We start from the raw sequence: 17,563 nt of genomic DNA, 5'->3' as shown, positions 1-17,563 counted from the left end.
TGGAGTAAAACACGAAAGCAATTATTCATTCTCTGCTTTACTAGAGACAAGAACATTCTCCAGAGTAGAATCAAAAGATAAATGTTCTTTGGTTTATGATGATTTCAGAAGAAAACTTAACCTTCATTTAGTCATTTCTAACAAGAGTTCAGCCTTTTCTGTCAACTAAAAAGAAATTAATGGATCATATCACCTAGGCATATCTAGAAACAAAAATTTCTTCCCATTAAAAATGCTTTCAAAAGATCTCTAATATGTTTATATACCCAAATAATTTGTTACTAATACTTCACAAGGAATAGCATTTTATTACTGTAATCACAAAATCAGAATTTCTGTACAGGAATGTATAAGTGAACATTAATCAACACGTTGATAATTCACTTCATAACGAGGGCAAACACGCTACAGAATGTATTGTAAAGAAAAAAATATGTAAAATTGTCTGGCCTTGCAGTGCACTGTTTAGTGCAAGTATTTAAGACACAACAGTGTTCAATTCAGCAAAGTACTGCAGAATGTCATGCCACAGTCCACTTAAGTCAAGGAGGGTCGGGACATGCAGCTTGTAATAAAATGGCAGAGTATATATGTGTGTGTATATATATATATGTATATATATATATATTTATATATATATATAAAAAAACCACATGTAATTCATAAAATATAGAGTGGTTTATTTAGATGGTTTTGAATGATTTCACTGTGGAATTCAGCGTAACCGGAACAAACATCCAAGATCTTCATAACAGAAATCTTCTCACTAGGCAATGGCTTTGGCTTCAGGCAGGAATGCCTCCCAGTATTTTATCAGCTGTGGATCATAACCAAAGATATTCTAATTACCTTTTTGTCATTTATATGCACATATTCCGTACCTCATTTAAAAATGTATATGTAAGTAGCTAACAATGACTAACATTTATTAAAGTCTGGTTCTAACTTTTTTTTTAACGTTTATTTTTTGAGAGACAGCACAAGTCGGGGAGAAATAGAGAGGGAGACATAGAGTCCAAAGCAGGCTCCAGGGGCTCAAACGAGGGGCTCAAACTCACAAACTGTGAGCTGAAGGTGGGTGCTTAACCAGCTGAGCCACCCAGGAGCCCCTACTATAGCCTGTTTCCAAATGGGATCATTTAAATGTCCCTAACTGAAGTCTGTCAACATATTTCGTGTGTAAATTATTTTAAATGTTAATTCCCACTGGCTAATTTCAGTTTTTGATGTAAACAATATAGTTTTTAAAATACAACTTCAGATTTTTTTGGCTTATGTGGAATTGTATATAAAACAGATTGTTACTGTAAATTAAATGAGACTACCTTACATAATAAAACTGCAATGAACTGTTCCAATATGAAGGGATAACATCCTAATCAGAGGGTATTCACATTTTATGTTATTGGTAGCCAAAAACAATGAAAAAAAAAGGAGCAAGAAAAGAAAACACTAGGCAGGAAAGAAAGGGACACATGCAGTCTCTCTTGAAACTGGAAGGCATCAGCTACCAGTGTTTCTTCAATAGTCCACAGAATTAACCAAAGTATAAACTGAAGTTATGTTTAAAACAACTCCTTTAAAAACAAGTTCATGTAAATTGTTCTTTTAAAAAATCTAACCTGGTGAACTAAGTATTTAAAGACTAAATGTAATCTGAACATATAATGTCATTGCTTAATCAAAAACTAATCTATTTTATATTACATAATCAAGTTTCTATCCACATTTATTTTAAAACGGGAGAAAGAAGACATCCTTTTATTCAAAACATTACATATAATTTGATTACTCAAACTTGTAATAGAGCAAACAGAAAAAAAAACCTGTACTATTTTCTTATTAGAGACTTTAATTAAAAGCCACGGTCTTCTCTGTTCTCTCGTTAAGGAGACAAATTTTGTGGCATACAATCATCACAAACCACACACAAAATAAAACAAAGACCAAAACAGCACAACCCTCACCCCTGCCTGCTAACCTTAAATAAGCTAGTTTTTCATTTAAGTTCTGTTATGGAAGAGAACTCACTCTAAGAGTTTACTCAAACCACTGTGATCACTAGGGAACTAAAACTAGGAAGACAAGAAAAGGGAAAAGACTGTCTAGCAAGTTTCTCATCACCTAACGTGGGAAAAAAGCATCTTGCCTGGTGTTCAAGAGCAGAGGCAAAGGACCTGAGACTTTCCAGTTTAACTACCAGTAATTATTTCCTCTGTGGTCATCAGTTTTCTCTACCCCATTTCTTATTTTCCGTAAGTATAAAAGCTCCTTTCACTGACGTGTTTAAAATGAAGAAGTATACCAAAGTCCTAGGAGAATTTATAAGTTATAAAATAAGTCATAAAGAAAACAAGCTTACCTGTTGTTGTGTTTGTACTAATGATTCTAAGTACTTGATAATAACAGTTTTAAAATCTTTCACTCGTTCTTTCTGTGGTACATGAAGAAAAACTCCATTAGTACAAAACTAAATTCGATTTTACTACAAAATCACAGCAAAAAGAAAAAAAAAAAAAAAGACCACGTTGTTGGGACAAGTGTAAAATTATTATACTTGCCTCAAATCTTCCCACTTCTTTTCGAATTGTTTTAGAAATCTGTTCAAAATCTCTTTCTCCTTGTTGTACCTTTGCCTCCCACTAATAAAAACAAACAAAAAAGCACAAATTTATAACTCTTGTCAGGAAAATATTATAGAACTAGCTCATTTAATGTAAGGTCTGTAGACCCTGAGGAAGCTCACTACTGGCAAAGCCCAATTCAGGATCATTCAAACTTTCATCTAACTTCTAAGCAGCAGAAACGCCTAGGAGGTTAATTTTCATTAATATTTCACTGTCACATTTACTCAAGACGACGATATTAAAAAAAATTTTTTTTAATGTTTATATTTATTTTTGAGACAGAGAGAGACAGAGCATGAGCAGGGGAGAGGCAGAGAGAGAGGGAGACACAGAACCTGAAGCAGGCTCCAGGCTCCGAGCTGTCAACACAGAGCCCGACGCGGGGCTCCGAGCTGTCAACACAGAGCCCGACGCGGGGCTCGAACTCATCAATCACGAGATCGTGACCTGAGCCGAAGTTGGACGCTCAACTGCCTGAGCCACCCAGGCACCCCATGATGAGGATATTTCAGTACTTAATCAATTACAATCTCCACAGCTTAATTATATGACTAAGAAAGATGAAAACATTGAGTATAAAATTCACTATGAAATAATTTAGCAGTGTTCTTTTTGATATCATTAATAATTCCATATTATATCAAAAATATTCTGCCAAGTTCAAGAATACACGTTCATCACAATTTATATGCCCATGGAAATACTTTAAATTAAGAAAAGTGTACGACAAACATTTAAAAAACATTTAAAAAACATTTTTTAATAGTAAAATGTTTGGCTTAAAAAAAAAGTGTGGAATTATGGTCTACTGAAGACCTTGCTCATCAACATTAAATTCAGTACAGAAACAACAAAACATGTGACCAGTGACCAATGGAACAGCTAAAATAAAATAACTGAAGACTTAAGCAATGAAATGGTATTTTCCCACTATGTAACCAAAACAGTGGTACATACTCTTCAAAGAGCAGGTACATTTACTTTTAGTAATATAAAGGTTGTCCTACCTCTTCAATTTCCTTATTGAAGCATGGCAAAAGAAGTGTATAAATTATAATAAACTTATACAAATTTACTAAAATACCATATATAGTACATATATATGGGGGATAATGTTGCTTGGAAAGCTAAATATGGGGCAAGTCTATGGTCTAAAACATAAAATAAGTAATTATCTGAAATTAAATGAACCATCTCAAAAGAAATGTGTAATTACTAATTAGAGGTTAATTTAAATCTTTTCCTTGTGCGCTTCTTTATCCATTCCATAATAATCGTGTGGCAGTAAGAAAGGGCTCTGGAGATTTTTGACGATGATCAAAACATTAAAGTAATTCTAACACAGTTCATAAAATTATGGAGAAATGGCTAGTGTTGAATGGCTCAGAAAAAAATTTATGAAAAATTATGCATATATGAATGACTCACGGAAAATTTGAATGAAGTGATAAATAAAGCATTTTATATTAATCACCTCTCTTATTTCATTTTTAGCTTGCTGTATTTTATCTGGTTTGTTGGCCACCATCATTTTTGCCTCAGTTTCACGTTTTTTGAGCAAAGTAATTTGGGCATCTTCCCATTTCTGCCAGCACTTCATCCGATGGTCAAACACACCCTATAAGTGAACGACATAATGCTATTAAGCGAGGGAGTTACCACTGAATTACTTTCATTATACTTGAAGTGCTGTAATACTGAAAACAATAAAAAGTATTTTAAACGCCATTCTCATATGCTAAGATAATGCAAATAAAGATGCCAATATAAGAGAAATTTCTGTGTTCACTTCCTTGAAAACAAAAACAAGTCCCTGTGACTAGAAGAGCTCTGAATAAATAAACAGAAACTACATACAAGATGCATTTATTTCACTAGCCATTTGGGTTTTAAATCTAGCTTGTAATAAGTTTCTAACAGAGTTTTATGAAGACAGATTTAATAGGAAAAGGCTGGTATCATATTTACATTGTAAGTTTCCCTACTTAAAAAAAAAAAAAAAAAATCAAAAGCAGATTTAAGTGTTGGAAATAGGCCAGAAATTGAAAAGAATAAAATGAGAAAACCCCGTAAGACTACAGGAAGTAAAAATGTGGAAGAGATGACCCACAGCAAAAAGCAAAGCAATGAAAAAGTAAAGGCATAACAACAACAAAAGAGAGAGTCCTACACAAGATGAACGGGGAAAATGAGTGTGTGTGTGTGTGAAACGCACACGCACACACACATCTAGTAGGCAGGACCGAATGAAAAACTAGACCAAAAGATGGTAAGAGACCAAGTCAACCAAATACACTACTTCTTTCAAGGAGTTTGGCAAAGTAAGAACAAGAGGATGGAAATAAGAATTGAAATATGAACATAAGAGAGTAATTAGAATCTCCTGAAAAAAGGTGACAGATAGGATGGGAGAATGTAATAATAAATCCTCTATTTTGATATTGGAGATATATTCATATTATTTTAGTATTTACTATTCGAACAGATGAAGCTGGTGTTAATACACTGGGTGAACCAGAAAGCAGTAAACCAGAGTTATTTTCATTACCCCAAATAAAGAACTTCTTGGATCAAGAAATAAATAAACCCATGTTCTTATGGGGACTTGCTGAAGAGTACACAGATAATCTATCTTAAAAATATACGCTTGGGAACAAATCAAATTTGGATCCAAATACTAGCTCTGTCACTGTATGATCCTGGATAAATTAATTTCTGTAAGCCACAGATTCCCCAAATATAGAAGGAAGAAAAGGAGATCTATATTAGTGGATTGGAAATAAAATGAAAAATAGCACAGTGACTTAACCTAGCAGATGTTTAATAATTAGCAGGTACTGTTATGGATTATTCCTAAAACCACACACAAATAAATTAAGAATTGATTAACTCTTGGATTTATACTAAAAGTACAAATAATAATAACACAATACCATAGGAAAAAACCATAACTGGACCGCATTTATATTACTGCATATTTCAAAAATGTGGGCAACAGCAAAACAAACAAACAAACAAAAAACCTCTAAATCAACCACAAACCAAAGTGTTTTCTTTCCAAAGACCCTGCATATTTCAAATTAACCAGGACAAAAGACATCGTGGGCAAACTGATAAGTCAAAGCATCTTATTTCAGGTATTTAAATCTACCTTGTTAGTTTTAATTTGTCATCTCATATAATTTCTCTTCTCACATTACTGAGTAAATCTTACTGTCCCCTTTGCTTTAAAAAAATTTTTTTTTAATGTTTAATTTTTGAGAGAGAGAGCACATAAGTGGGGCAGGGGCAGAGAGAGGCTCTGGCTGTGTGGCTCAAACCTGCGAAATGAGAGATCACGACCTGGGCCGAAGTTGGATGCTCAACTGACTAAGCCACCCAGGTGTTCTGCCTGCTTTTCTTATAGTTAAAAGACATTTTCCTCATGACATTCTTTTATTTTAAATGTTTATTTGAGAGAGAGCAGGTGTGTGCACAAGCAAGAGAGGGGAGGGGCAGAGAGAGAGAGAGAGAGAGAGAGAGAGAGAGAGAGAGAGACTCCCAAGCAGGCCCTGTGCTATCAGCACGGAAGCTGTCCCAGGGCTCTGATACCAGGACCTGCAAGATAATGACCTGAACCAAAATCAAGCGACCCAGGTGTCTGTCCCAAGGTATTTATTAGAACTTAATTTTGCTTCAGCCAAATTAATTGCGTGAAAAATAATAAAAATAATACATTTAGCATAAGTAGATGAAGAAAGTCACTACCATTTAAACAACACTTGCCCCTCATTAACCCCCTACACATACACAACACCAAAATTTAAGATTTTATTTCTCATCTTTAAGAGAAGAGGGCCACCACATCAGCTCTTCATTTATAAACTCCTCTGTTTAGTAACAATTTGATTACTTAAAATATGTATGAATACAGGGCAAAAGCTAACCAAAATGCCCTTCAATTTCAATATTTGCTTAAGTTCTCAATATATATAAAATGGCATTTTTGGTGATACAGTAATTTAAACTAATTTTATCCCTGCCCAATTTATTATCTCATCAGATTCTAGAACCATTACATGTTTATTGTGGCACATACATAGGAGCTCTAAAATAAAGACAGAACTATGAAAGTCAGGTTATAATAAAAAAAAATTTAATCTCAGCTCTAAAGAGAAATAACTTTTCTTCATTTGTTTTCCTTGTAATCAAAAAAAAAAAAAAAAAAAAAAGATCAAAACCACACTTGATATTCTAGAAATGCTACCTTAAAAATCAGTTAGGGGCGCCTAGGTAGCTGGGACAGTTGAGTATCTGACTTCAGCTCAGGTCATGATCTCACAGCTCCAAAGTTTGAGAACTGCATCGGGTTCTGTGCTGACCGCTTGGAGCCTGGAACCCGCTTCAAATTCTGTCTCTCTCTCTCTCTCTTCCTCCCCTGCTCATGCACTATGAACTGTCTCTCTCTCTCAAATATAAATAAACATTAAAAAAAATTTTTTTAAATGAGTTAAATCACAACTTAATGTTTGTCTTGTATGTCAAGAACCAAATCTGCTCTAGTAGAACCAGCCTCTCCTGTAAGAGAGACAGATTTACACTGATGAACTACTTTGGACCTCCATCCCTCTGCCAATTTATGTTATACATTTGTATGCAAACAGGCCTAGGTTAGACAAGGCTGCAGTTGTGGAACATTTTCCCTGGTCCACCAAAACACTACAATTTTAATTTTAATTTTTTAAATTTAATTTTTTTTAGTTTTACACTTCATGCCCAGCACAGGGCTTGAACTCACCACCCTGAGGTCAAGACCTGAGTTGACATCAAGAGTCAGACGCTCGGGGCGCCTGGGTGGCGCAGTCGGTTAAGCGTCCGACTTCAGCCAGGTCACGATCTCGCGGTCCGGGAGTTCGAGCCCCGCGTCGGGCTCTGGGCTGATGGCTCAGAGCCTGGAGCCTGTTTCCGATTCTGTGTCTCCCTCTCTCTCTGCCCCTCCCCCATTCATGCTCTGTCTCTCTCTGTCCCAAAAATAAATAAATGTTGAAAAAAAAAATTTTTTTTAAAGAGTCAGACGCTCAACTGACTAAGCGATCCACACATCCATTCCTAGTTTTAATTTTAATTAATATCACCTTCCAATTCAGTGATTCTGAAAATATGCCACTCAGCTTCCTGGAGTCGTCCAAAGATGTTGATTACTTATAGCCAAACAAAGAAGCTTTTCAACTCTTTGGGGAAACCATCTAGTGGGTTTACAAGGTATTTTACATGTTTTATAAATTTACATTCTCTGTAAGAATTCTTCATGAAAAGTTCTAGTGCAAAACATACTGAAAACCGTATTTTCAATCCCTGACCCTACTGTAGGGGTTCACAGGCAGCCAATACATGAGAATGCATACAATGAGTACAATGCTTAATATATGTTAGGTAACATTACTAGCCAAAATGTGGAGTCCTACATGTGAGAGGCCATGCCCCGTACAAAGAGAAAAGCAGGAGTTTCCTGGATACACGGCCAGGCTTAAGTAATACTGTAAGTGGCTGGTCTTAGCTCCTTCCCCACTTTGGCTCTAAAGCACTTTTAGTTTCAAACTTATCATCAGAAAAGTATTTTCAATATGGATAAAAACAAAGGGCTAGGTAGTATTAAGTAGCTATTAGAAATACAGAAGACCAAACACAAAAGAAAACTGGGCACAGGACATGAAGAGTTCACACACACAAAAAGAAATGGAAATGGCTTAACATTTGTAAAGAGGCTTAAATTCACAATAACTAAAGAAATGAAAACTTATACCAAAAAGCACCTTTGTTATTTGGGTGGGAGAAGAAGGAACACATACGATGATGGGAGTACAAAGGAGTATAATCTCTTCAAACAGTAACAAGAGAGTATTTACTGAAATTTAAAATTCATATACCCTTTGGCCAAGCAACTCTACCTACCTCTAGGAAGTTTATGCCCAAAGAGTGATTTTCAAAAAACTTACTATTTACAAGTAGACTGAGGCTATCCAATCAAACCTTAAAAAGAATGTAATGTATCTACAGAGGCTAACGTGAACATTTGCCCAAAACGGAGTGGGTGAAAAAGCTGGCAAGGAACGGTACATATAGTATGCTCCTTCTTCAACAAGGAAGAGATGCAGAGAGGGAGGCAAAAAGAGAGAAAGAGAAAGAAAGGTGGCAAGAAAAAGAAAATTAGTGTCATACACATGCATAGCTAAGGCTGTAAAGACATACAAGAATGTATTTTTTTTTTAAATTTTTTTAATGTTTATTTATTTTTGAGAGACAGACAGAGAGACAGAGTGCAGGCAGTGGAGGAGCACAGAGAGAAGAAGACACAGAATCTGAAGCAGGCTCCAGGCTCTGAGCTGTCAGCACGAAGCCCGATGTGGGGCTTGAACCCACAGACCACGAGATCGTGACCTGAGCCAAAGTCGGCCACTTACCTGACTGAGCAACCCAGGAGCCCCTGAACTTGACCTTTTTGGGTTGTGAGATTTAATATGTCCATAGATCACATTTTCAAATACAAATAAATCGGTTTAAAAAAAAAACCAAACCAAACCAAAGACCACAAAAATTCCCTCTCAATCTATCCCATAATTTCTCAACTCCTTTGTGCAGCTGACCTGGGCAAGGTTTCAGCAGAAAACAAAGTCGATGTGAAAGAGCTTAATTTACTTCAAGATATAACTTAAGCATGGCTCTTTAACTTTCTTTCAGTCAAGGAATCACTAATTCAGTTCTTCTCCAAGTCTGTTCCATTTATGTAAAAAGATATTAAGTGAAAAAGAACTCCTGTTCATATGATTTTGTAAATCTCTGGATTACATAAGGTTAAATGTTTTATTTTATTTTTTACTCCTAGACAGTTATGAGCATTTTAATGCTCTCTCAATCTGTAAGACAGGGATACATTATCTCCCAAACTCAGTTGATCATGGTACATCTTCTGGTGTCAGTGTTTTTCTGCAAAACATGAACTTAAGTGAATTTCAGAGAAGGTAAAAATACAGCAGGAAGACTGAGGCAGCACAGGGCCAGCCCAGGTGAGGGCTCATCACCCAAGACACAAGCAGGCCATTCCCACCAGGGAGTAATCTCCTGGGTTAGTGCTCCTCAGCAGGTACTCCTTCTTACAGACACTGCCTGGCTTCCCTTTTTGGATCCATAGGTATTCTGAAAGGTGCTCTACTTTTTTACAGCAGCCCTCATGCTAGTGGGAGTTCTGGAATGAGGTGAGATTGGATGGGAGAGGAACAGGAACCATTATGTGTGAAATGGATTTCTGCATATCACAAGTTGCCCATGTACAATGAAATACACTCTAATAACTGCTGTCTATATTACCTTAAGTAACTGAAAAGTACAATTAACCACCAGAAATATACAGAGTAACACCTAAGAGTAAATACGACCAAAACTGGTAATTTTACCAATCCCAAGATAGCGCCATTCTTTAGAGCTAAGAACCCTCTAGCAATAACTGTCACCGTTAGCTTGAGAAGAGGATTGTAAATAATATACAGTGTATCAATGTTCTATGTATTAATACTAAATTGGACACAGACTTTAACTGAAAAAAAGGAACAAGGTCTCAGTAACTTTGTCTGAATTCAAAGTAAAAGGTAAATTCCCAGTTCCTCCACCCTATGATGATTAATGCTCATAAAAATAATCGAAAGACACCATAGGATCTTAAAGTACCTTTTGAAACATAGGATAGATAAAATAACACGCACTTTAACTATATGAATACTGGAGACATCTGTAGAAAACCAATTTTCATTAGTTAACTAGATTACTTTCCCAACTATTCAGAAACTTAACTGTTCATCCTTAAACATTACTACAAGATAACACAATTTATTATCTAATCTAGTCCCGAGTCAGCTCTAAATATACAGTGACTACATATTTCAGTGTGTGCAAAGAATGTTTGCTTCTAGTTCAGATGAATGCTACAAGCCACCATTCAACATTTATGCAACAATCAGTTCTGGTTTTGTTCTGCTTCCTATCATACCTTTACTAACGATAACAGAGTCCATGGCTAGTTTTAGTTCAAGCTAGAGTGAACAAATAAATACTACCAGTTAGGTGCAACCTTGTATAGGTAAGTATGTAGGCACACGTGTATCGTTTTCACTGTATTTGGCATTGTTTACACCTCTTAAAAACATCAGTTGTATCTACCACGTTGTCCAAGTCACAGTGGAAGAAAGTATTCGGCTATGAATCATCCATCTTGAAGCCATCTATATGTACTGAGAGAATACAGAACTTACACACTTAAATACATGCCTAATGGGTAACCAAATTCTTCTTAAAAGCAAACCACTGAAGTGAGAAAAACTCAAGGAAGATTGCAAAATGAGGCTTACTTTCACTGCGGCAATAAGACGAATGTAGTCACTAAGTAGTTCTGAGAACATATAAAAGTCAGCAAAAGCCTGTTCTTGATGTAACTGGTCTATCTTCTCCTCCACTTCCGCAAGCTGAGACAGAGCTCTAGATAAAGCAGTGTGGTCCTCAGAATTACCTAACATGGCAGCACTTTTAGCAAAGGCAGCTGTGTTGGCTGAAAGTTCTGAAATAAAAAAGTATTCACTTTTACTGTTCACTAGTAAAGTTTTTAAATACTGCATTGATTTCTCTACTTTCTCTCTAAATTTTATCTGTTCATGTATTGCTCAAATAATTATCTTAAAATAATTAACATAAAACAACCAGTCATTAAGACGCCTTCGGCATACATGCCAACTGCTCAGAGCTCTACGGAAAATTAGAAGAACATTAAAGAAAAATCAAGAAGAACCATTGCCTATATTCCCAAGGGATGAACTATGTTTAATTATATATAATCTGCCTCCCTCTTCTTCCTGAAGCGCTCACTGTTTTTGTCTATTCCTATAAAAGATAAAACATATTTTCTTGTCTCTGGAAAGCACTGGGAGGACTTGTAATTGACTTATACTACATTTTTTGGCCTTTACACATTTATTTGAAATTGAAAATGTCTCTAATTTTTAACGAAAACATTATTTAGCTAATAGGAAAAAAATCACGGTAAAACTGTAGAGAATTGTATAATTCATAAAAATCATATTTTTTTCTTTGTGTACAATGCTTGAACAGTGCTTGGTGGAAATACTAAGAATTTCTAAACAGATTTCTGAACATAATCATTTCAGACACAGATGTTTATAAGCTAAATAATGCCAAGAACTAATAATACATTGCCTAGAAATTGCTCTACATTACATAATTTTCTCTAAAAGAACCATAAAGTCATTCTCTACAAGATACAGTATAAATGGCAAAAGCTGTTATAAACTACTTTCAATAAAAGCGTACTGATGTATTTCTGTAGTTGTTTTACTGAAATGGTTACTGGTAATGGTACATACTAAATTACTTAGTAAGTACTTTAGAAAGCTAACATGAAAATCCTCATATTCTTAGAAAACAACAAAAACTTCATCATAGAATTAAAAAAATACAACTCAAATTGCCAATCAATTTTTAACGGCCCCTCCCCTAGACTTTTTAATTTGGCTGTTCAAAAAATGAAGAAAATAATTCAAAATTTTCTAGGAAATGCAGGCACACAGGAAGTTTTCAAAGACAAATTTCAAAAATCAATTTTTAAGCTGATATTTTTAACTGTATCAGTTACTAATAAGATATCTTCATTCATTAAACTATACGAATGTTAACAAAGTGTTAATCAAATGAACAACAGTTTTAAACCAAACTTTAAAATATACTTTTATAAGCTCAGGATTTTTATACTTCTCAACTAAGTTAGGTTACAACAGAACAAAAAAATATTAACAAGGTTGAAATGGAAAACATTCTCTTAAACTATTGTTCTCTCTCTTCTATAGTAGCTCCAGAATGTGCAATTTAATAAAATTTAAATAAAATTTGTAATTAACTAATGGTGTTAAACACATAAATAACGAGGCAAACAAACCTTTTCTATGACAGACCAAGGCTTCAACACTAGCATGAAGTTTCCTAAGTTGCTGATCCAGATTTTCAAATTGCTGCTGCTTTTCTTCAAACCACTAAGAAAAAAAAAAAAAAAAAGAAAAATGGAGCTAATTTAGCAAGAACAAACCGCTGTAAATTAGGTTACCAATAGCAAGCCACATTCCTTGTTTTAAAGCAACAAATTAACCGTGTATATAAAACCATGGTAGTCAACTGATGTGGCTGAGGACTAAACTCAATAAGCAAATTAATATCCTATTTTCTACTTGTACAGCTTTAAAATGCAATTGTTGGGCTCATTAATTCATCTCATTATTCAAGTCGAAAAATCAGCTCTTACTGCATCCGATTCATTCATCTTGATTGTCATTTTGTTGACAGCGTCGGCAGCCTTGTTCACCATCCTCAATATTCCTGCTCCACTCAGAGCCTGTGTGTTAACTGCTCTAGGCAGCTGGAATTGAATGACAAATAAGGGCAAACAAACCGGTTAAAAGGCTGGAGGTTTAAGTGGGCGCAAAAGGAACTGCACACCCCCTCCAAAAAAAGAAAAAAAGAAAAAAAAGGAGGTTGTATTTTCTTCACTCTCATACATTTCAATAGTGAGATCTAATTTCTCAAATACACTACTTGTACACTCTCAAAGGAAAACTTAAAAAATAGACTTTCCATTTGCTTTTCTTCAGCACGTTTACATTTAGATGGAACAACACTCTGTTTGTCAAAATATATTAAGAGATTGTCAAGTACCTTAACATTGGCCACCTGTTTGCTAAATAAACTTGTTTATAAGGAAAGAAGAAAGTCTTGAGAAAAATCTCCTTATGTTCAGCTAGGAGGGTGTGATTCAAAATTTTTAAAAAATTCTAGTATTCCAGTAAATTAAAAAAAAAAAATCTCAAATAGTAATAATTAGAACTGTAAACTGTTACAAGCCCCAAATGTACTAAGCATCTCAAATCAAAGGAGCAGCATGGTTATAATTTAAGCTCTTTTAAGTCACAAATTTGCTTTCAGAACCTTGGTAAGAATATTAGAATGTAGACATATAAACACATTTAGCTGTCTCTAAAAGGAGGCCTGAATAAACTTATTTCAACACAATGCCTTAACAACCACTTAGGGCATAGAGAATTAGACTATTTAGAGATCATTCTTCTAAATCTGGTTTAAAAATTTTTGAAAAAGAAAGTGGTCATCCTACTGTTACCAAAGCAGAAAAGGTATTTTACTAATAATTTAAATTATTAAAACACTAACCTCAAGGGGCACCTGGGTGGCTGAAATCAACTCCTGATTTCAGCTCAGGTTATGATCTCACAGTCATGAGATTGAGCCCCATGTCAGGCTCAGAACTGGGTGTGGAGCATACTTAAGATTCTCTCCCTCCCTCTCCCTTTGCCTCTCCCCCATGAATGCACTCTCTCTCATAATAAACACTAAGCGCCACCCCCCCCCAAAAAAAGAAAAAAGAAAATCAATTTGTTCCATCCACTAATCCCATCATTTACCGAATATCTATTTTTACAAAAATTATCAAAATGACAAACACAGGGGTGCCTGTGTGGCTCAGTCGGTTAAGCATCGACTTTGGCTCAGGTCATGATCTCACAGTTCGTGAGTTTGAGCCCTGTGTCAGGCTCTGTGCTGTCAGCTCAGAGCCTGGAACCTGCTTCAGATTCTGTGTGTGTGTCTCTCTCTCTCTCTGCCCTTCCCCCACTCACACTCTGTCTGTCTCCCTCAAAAATAAATAAAACATTCAAAAAAACCTTATTTTGGGGCGCCTGGGTGGCGCAGTCGGTTAAGCGTCCGACTTCAGCCAGGTCACGATCTCGCGGTCCGGGAGTTCGAGCCCCGCGTCAGGCTCTGGGCTGATGGCTCAGAGCCTGGAGCCTGTTTCTGATTCTGTGTCTCCCTCTCTCTCTGCCCCTCCCCCGTTCATGCTCTGTCTCTCTCTGTCCCAAAAATAAATAAACGTTGAGGAAAAAAAAAAAAATTCAAAAAAACCTTATTTTTAAAAAATAAAATAAAATGACAAACAAATAATAAGAAAATTCGTATCATACAAAAATTTAAAGTGGAAATAATACCTCTGAACTTTCCAGGAACTGCCTTAAATCAGGATCCTGTAGTAAAGTTGGATGCTTTACTGTTCTTTGGAGATACCTAGATATAAGAATAAAATTTCTCCTTTATTTATGAGTAGCACTTTAAATATTATTTGAACAAAATCACAAAAACAAACCAAAAAAATAGGTAAAATGATGTCCTCAGACTGCCTCTTAGAATATCAGTTTGCTTTCACTCTAATTGTTTAGACTCTTATAGCAATTTAATGACTAAAAAGCTTTTTATTCCTCTTTTGAAAGTTCATCATATATAAAAAGAGACATGGCAGGCTGTGGAGATGGGGATACAGGAGAGATTAAATAATTTACTAAACTTCTCACTGCGAAGTATAGAGTTGTAAAAAGGTATATGAGTTTGTTGAATAATTTGATCTTCGGGTGGAGTCACCATGTTCTGAGCTAATATTTCAGAGTCCTAACACATATCACTATATATATTCCAATCAACTATTTTTTTTTTATTACTGCTGTTATCACCAAAACAGAGGAACACCTACCAGATTTTTTTGCCTGTCAGCAAATTATCAAATCAGCTTTGATCTTTATTGGACAAGGACTGATTTTCTTCAAAATTCTATTTTTAATAAGGTTTTGCTAAAAGTTTGATTCATGTTTTTCTTATAGGACACAACATAAAATAAAAATGAAAAGTAAAGAGAAACACCCTTGCTAAATCACTTTCAGCCCAACTTTAGATATTTTCCTTTACTAGAACATAGAAAAGCCCAAGTTTCTGCCATCCATAATTAACATTCTTTCATAAAAAGAAAAAAGGTCCACTATTTAATTATTCTTGATTACTTATCTAATCTCATGTTCTGCAAAATTATTCTTCCCTTAATGATTACATACACTAGTATTTCAATTATAGTATTTTACCTCACAGTTTACATGTTTATTATACATCTACAGAATAAATGTTAATCATTAATTTTCTTCGATCTCATTATAAGATTATAAAACATACCTAAAGCTTCTGAAAAGCAATGGTAACCTTCTATAAAGTCACAATGGTATAAAGTCACGATTCTACCCAGTGGTTAAAACGACTATTTTATCAGGGCCGAAATGTTAACTTCTGTTTTTATATATTTTAATACATTAAACTTCAAGTCATTAGCCCACATAAGAAAACACTGTAACAGAAATAGAACATTTAGCAGGTATGTGCAATACATTCTACACTGTGGCTTAAAAAAATTTACTGCCAATATTATCAAGCTAAAAACGAGATGCAACAGGAATGTTAATTTTGTGTCAAAGAAATGGTGGTATACTCCTACTGGAATTTTACTTACAGTTTTAATACTCAAGTTTTCCAATGGTATTGGGTTATTTGGTTGTTTAGGCCGTGTACCGCTTAAAGCAGTTTGCATAAGTTGTTCACGGGAGCGCACACAACAACTGGCAAACAGCAAGTACTCAGACATTTGTAAAATGAACCAGCGGGAAGGAAGACGAAACATGTCGTACCCAAACTTTGTACATCCTAATAGTTCAAACCTAAATGTCATTACCTACTACTACTTACATTCTAAAATGGCTTTCCAAAGTGAGCTCTGTAGAATACTAGTCTCCTTCAGTATTCCGGGAAAAAGACTGGTTCTATAATCAGGCAAGTCTGCAACTTACCACATACATATCACTCTCTTTGAGTCCTAAATAGCGTGTTAAGTGCTGCACAAAGTTTTATAGGAAAAAAAACCTGGTTTAACTTTGTTAAACCCTACATTAACAAAACTCAATTGTCTAGATTTTCCTTTGTCATCCTACCACATACTAGCATTCTGAGGTATCAACATCTTGGAAAAGGGCATTCTAGAAAAAGACAGAAAAACTTTACTTCTTAAGGGTTACACAGAAGTAAATAGCAGTTAACTGTTTCTTAAAAAGTATTAAGCTTAATGTTAAAATTAGGAACAGGAATATAAAACAGATTTTTTTGTTCCAGAGATAATTACCTTTTAATGTTTTTTTCTAAAGGTGTAGGTATACACACAAACTCAGATTTGGTTTTCACAAAAATATTACACCATTACACCTATAGGTGTGTATCCTTTCCCGCAAAACAGTCAGTTGTAGGTACCTTTCTATGTCATGAAATACTACTAATGTCATTTTTATTTATTTACTACATGGAGTTCTATCCTACAGATAAACTATAATGTAGTTATTTTTTAATACTACAATCACTACTCGCTTTCTTATAATTTGCCAAGTACTATCACATAAAATGGAATTTTATTCTTCAAATTGATTGTATATAATCCACTTTGCTTATCTTAATACGCACATTTTATGTTTTTAAGATTTTTTTTCTAATGTTTATTTTTGAGAGAGCCAGAATGCAAGCGGGGGAGGAGCAAAAAGAGAGGGAGACAAAATCCAAAGGAGACTCCAGGCTCTGAGCTGTCAGCATAGAGCCTGACGTGGGTCCCGAACCCATGAGCCGAACCCATGAGCCGTGAGATCATGACCTGAGCCAAAGTCAGAAGCTTAACCGACTGAGCCACACTGGTGCCCCTCAATAGGCACATTTTAAATGACAATTCCTATTTTACTAAGTGGTTTGTGTTTTTAAATTAGACAATAAAGGAACAGATTTGCATTTTCCTCTCCCTTCACATCAATCTTTCTATCATTATCACTTTCATCATTTCTTACAAGCCATGAAACTATCCTTCATCTTCATAATCCTTATGTTCATAGGGATGTATATTTTTTCATTTTTTAAAAAAAAATTTAAAATTTTAGTTCCACTGTAGTTAACATACAATGTTGGTATTACTTTGAGGCATACTACGCAGTGATTCA

At 35.0% G+C, this 17,563-nt stretch overlaps 1 protein-coding gene across 2 annotated transcripts in view; it reads right to left on the bottom strand.

Annotated features, from left to right (window-relative positions):
- Positions 1-288: 288 nt before the first annotated feature.
- SNX2 (sorting nexin 2) overlaps positions 289-17,563 on the bottom strand; it is a 56,555-nt gene continuing 39,280 nt past the window's right edge. Inside the window, exons 8-16 of one of the 2 annotated variants that reach the window (XM_043586263.1) lie at positions 14,711-14,786; positions 12,961-13,074; positions 12,601-12,694; positions 11,006-11,211; positions 4,102-4,245; positions 3,635-3,646; positions 2,562-2,642; positions 2,363-2,434; positions 289-817 (exon numbers count right to left, since the gene is read on the bottom strand). In XM_043586263.1, the coding sequence (XP_043442198.1) occupies positions 767-817; positions 2,363-2,434; positions 2,562-2,642; positions 3,635-3,646; positions 4,102-4,245; positions 11,006-11,211; positions 12,601-12,694; positions 12,961-13,074; positions 14,711-14,786 (850 nt within the window). In that variant the 3' untranslated portion in view covers positions 289-766. The remainder of the gene's footprint in view (positions 818-2,362; positions 2,435-2,561; positions 2,643-3,634; positions 3,647-4,101; positions 4,246-11,005; positions 11,212-12,600; positions 12,695-12,960; positions 13,075-14,710; positions 14,787-17,563) is intronic. The other variant, XM_043586271.1, reaches the window with a different exon arrangement.

Source organism: Prionailurus bengalensis, chromosome A1, assembly GCF_016509475.1.
Source record: "Prionailurus bengalensis isolate Pbe53 chromosome A1, Fcat_Pben_1.1_paternal_pri, whole genome shotgun sequence".
NCBI lineage: Eukaryota > Metazoa > Chordata > Mammalia > Carnivora > Felidae > Prionailurus > Prionailurus bengalensis.
The sequence above is the reverse complement of the archived record's forward strand: the minus strand, read 5'-3'. Positions and strand labels throughout refer to the sequence as shown.